The 3,869-nt window shown below is 41.7% G+C and overlaps 1 protein-coding gene across 1 annotated transcript; it reads right to left on the minus strand.

Annotated features, from left to right (window-relative positions):
* Nucleotides 1-246: 246 nt before the first annotated feature.
* LOC124789081 (craniofacial development protein 2-like) lies at nt 247-1,389 on the minus strand. The gene has a single exon (XM_047256372.1). The coding sequence runs from the start codon at nt 1,387-1,389 to the stop codon at nt 247-249; it is 1,143 nt and encodes a 380-aa protein (XP_047112328.1).
* Between the last annotated feature and the right edge of the window lie 2,480 nt (nt 1,390-3,869).

The following is a 3,869-nucleotide window of genomic DNA, read 5'->3' on the forward strand; positions in this document are numbered from 1 at the left end:
GTCTTCAAGTGCTTCTATGTATGGAATATCGGTTGTCTGATGGTCGGGATTAAGAACGTCATTAAAATGTTCTGCCCACAGAGACAGGATGTCACTCTGTTGTGTCAGCCGACAACTTTTATCTTTGTTATAGACTGGTGCTATCTCCCCAAGTCTTGGACCAAAGATAGTTTTCAGGGACTCAAAGAATCTGCCTGTTTGGTGTGTGTCGGCATATAACTGTATTTCATTTGCTTTATTTGCCCATCAACTGTCTTTGAGAGCACGTACCTTCACTTTCAGATTGTAATGCGCTGCTCTATGCTTGTTATCATCAGGGGTGCGAAGAGAGGTTGTTCTGAGATCATTAATTAGCTTTCTGATCTCTGGATCTGAGTCGTCAAACCAGTCCTGGTGCTTCTTCTGAGGCTTTCCCAAGACTTCTGAAGCACAGCCACGCAGTCTGCTAGCGTATGCACTCCACTGTTCATCTACAGTGGCAGATTCAGATGTCAAAAGGCCATCGACACCAAATTTTTCATCCTGTTTTGCTCTCATAGTCTGATCATTGGCCAAGATTTTGCAGGACAATTTTGTTGGTATTTTGTGTGAAGCTCGGCGTGGTGTCTTCAAAGTTATCTTTAATTTGGACCTCACGAGTCGATGGTCTGTCCAACCCTGAGCGCCTCTCATTGCACGTGTGACCAGTACGTCACCAAGATCTTTTTTCCGTACTATCACATAATCCAGAAGGTGCCAGTGTTTCGATCGCGGATGCATCCATGTCGTTTTATATTTTTCAGGCAGACGAAAATATGTATTTGTCAGACAGAGTTCAAACTCGGCACATAGAGTTAGAAGATCCAAACCATTCGAGTTGCATTTTCCAATCCCATGGCGACCGAGGACTCCATTCCAAGCACTGAAATCATTCCCAACACGAACATTAAAATCACCAAGTAACAGAAGTTTATCTGCAGAAGGAATATCCCTAAGGACACGTCGGAGGTCTTGGTAGAACTTGTTCTTCTCTTCATCCGGAGATGGCAATGTAGGTGCGTATACATTGATCAAGTGAAGATATTTCTTGGATGCCAGGTGAAGTCTGAGTGTTATTATTCTGTCACTGATACCTTTTGGGAGTTCTGTTAGTGAACATGCCAATTTATTGCGTATGGCAAAGCCTACCCCACTTTCCGCCCTTTCAGTGGATGATTTTCCACTCCAGTAGTAGGTATAACCTCCGAGCGGTTCACATAACTGTCCAGAGTCACTAAGATGTGTTTCACTTATGGCGGTAATGTCGATGTTATATCTAGCCAATTCCCTTGAATTAAGTCCTGTCTTTCTCTCTGGGCACTGATTATGGTCGTTATCCTGTAAAGTACGGACGTTCCAGACTCCAATCATTAGATATTTAAGGTAACTGTTTATTTTATTATTTTTTTGAGAACAGTAGTAGGCAAAGGAGTGTTACTGCATAATTTGACAGATGTTCTCATGTTGTTCTTGTGGTCTACAGTCCAGAGACTGGTTTGATGCAGCTCTACATGCTACTCTATCCTGTGCAAGCTTCTTCCTCTCTGAGTAACTGCTGCAGTCCACCTGGTTAGCCATGCAGTCTAATGCACCGCTTTCCAGGTGGGAATGCGTGCTGCTCACCATCACGAATCCACCCAGCAGATTACTGTTAGTGTCCAGGTCCGGTGTGCTGGCCAGTCTGTGGATGGTTTTTAAGGCGGTTTTCCATCTACCTCAGTGAATGTGAGATGGTTCTCCTTATTCCACCTCTGTTACATTATGTCGGCAACTTCTACACAAACATATATGTGTATACCAAAATTATTCTACCACACAAACATTGGGGTTACACTCGTCTGGTTTGAGATGGTCCCAGGGCAGGGGGGGGCACTGGGGGCCGAACCACATAATAATCCTGGGTTCGGTGTGGGGCAGAGGTGTGGTGAGTGGACTACTGCAGCCTAATGTGGGGTTGTCTACCACTGCGGACTACGGCGGGGATGAAGCCTCTGTCATTTCTAGGTCCCTGGTTCCATACAATACAATGCAACTACTGCAACCTACATTCTTCTGTATCTGCTTAGTGTATTCATCTGTTGGTCTATCTCTACTATTTTTACCCTCCACAATACCCTCCAGTACTAAAGTGGTGATCCCCTGATGCCCTAGAATGTGTCCTACCTACCAGTCCCTTCTTTTAGTCAGGTTGTGCCACAATTTCCTCTTCTCCCCAATTCTGTTCAGTACCTCTTCATTACTTACATGACCTACTCACCTATCTTCATAATTCTTCTGTAGCATCAAATTTCGAAAGCTTCTATTCTCTCCTTGTCTAAACTATTTATCATCCATGTTTCACTTCCATGCAAGACTACACTCCATACAAATACTTTCAGAAACGACTTCCTGACACTTAAATCTATATTCAATGTTAACAAATGTTTCTTCTTCAGAAACACTTTCCTTGCCATTGCTAGTCTCCATATCCTTTGCTGTCTCTGACAGAATTGCAATGTCATCGGCAAACCTCAAAGTTTTTATTTCTTCTCCATAGATTTTAATTCCCACTCCAAATTTCTCTTTTGTTGCCTTTACTGCATGCTCAGTAAACAGACTGAATAACATTAGAGATAGGAAGGGCACTGATGGTTGTGCAGTTGAGCGCCCCACAAACCAACCATCATCATCATCATCAGCGGCTACAATCCTGTCTGACTCCCTTCTCAGGCATTGCTTCCCTTTTATGCCCTTCTACTCTTACAACTGTCATTTGGTTTCATATGAATTACATATAGCCTCTCGATCCCTGATGTTACCCCTGCCACCTTTAGAAACAAGGCAAATCATTAGCTGTTCATGGCCAATGATGATAGCTTCCACTGTCTATGCAGCTTGAGTAGGTTTTTCGACGTGTTAAACCTTTCCCCTCCACGAGGCTGCATCCACAGTACAAGACCTTCACAGAACAGCCTTTCTACCTCTTTTATTGCAAAGGCCTTGTCTTTATTCCTTACGCTCATCTTCACATCTCACCAAACTAACTCATTTGGGCTGAAATGGCAGTGATACGTTGACAGCCTTGTTGTAGTATGATGTTGCTCCTTGGCAGTTGTGTCTAATATATATGTAAGCTTATTTTCTTTAAGAAGTGAATGTAGACATAAGTGAATGCAGTCGTAAGCCATAACAATTCCGATCCGTCTGAATCAAACAACATATTTTTACCCAGACGATGCAGACTACAAACGGTATACTGAGTCACTTAGGAACCTTTTAAAACAGTTTCCTTCTTTTATATCCACTTGTGCTGAAAACAGTGTCTCACATAAGCGTGTAACATGTCCACATCCTTCACAATGATCAATCAACAGCTGACGCCGTTAATGCCCCTTTTATACCATACCTAAGATGACCATATTTTTGAAACAAGAAAAGCAGACGTTTTATATTTCCCAATGAAAGAAGGGTCAAAAGAGAATGTGTAAAATTGTTTCGTCATAAATGCGATGGTTTTGAAACCAATAATAAGTAAATACATAAATAATATATAACTTAACATATACAGTAGCTCTGAAAGCACTCCAGCCAAACAGTCCTGTAGAATTATTAGTGCAGGAGTCATTCCTAATTGATATTTTGCTAATGAACGGATCTTCTTCATTAAGATCTCTTTACCACACAGCATTATGTAAAAATTTACTAAATGAGTCTAAAGTTCACCTAATTAATCAACATGACTTTGAAACTCTGCACTGAAGGGATCATTTGACCACAAACCATTCACATGAGAAAACACTCATTCAGTGGTGGTGTTAGTAAAACAAAGAATAAGTTCCAATATTTCAAGAAAATTTGTATAAGGCACATTG

Source organism: Schistocerca piceifrons, chromosome 3 (assembly GCF_021461385.2).
Source record: "Schistocerca piceifrons isolate TAMUIC-IGC-003096 chromosome 3, iqSchPice1.1, whole genome shotgun sequence".
Classification (NCBI taxonomy): domain Eukaryota; kingdom Metazoa; phylum Arthropoda; class Insecta; order Orthoptera; family Acrididae; genus Schistocerca; species Schistocerca piceifrons.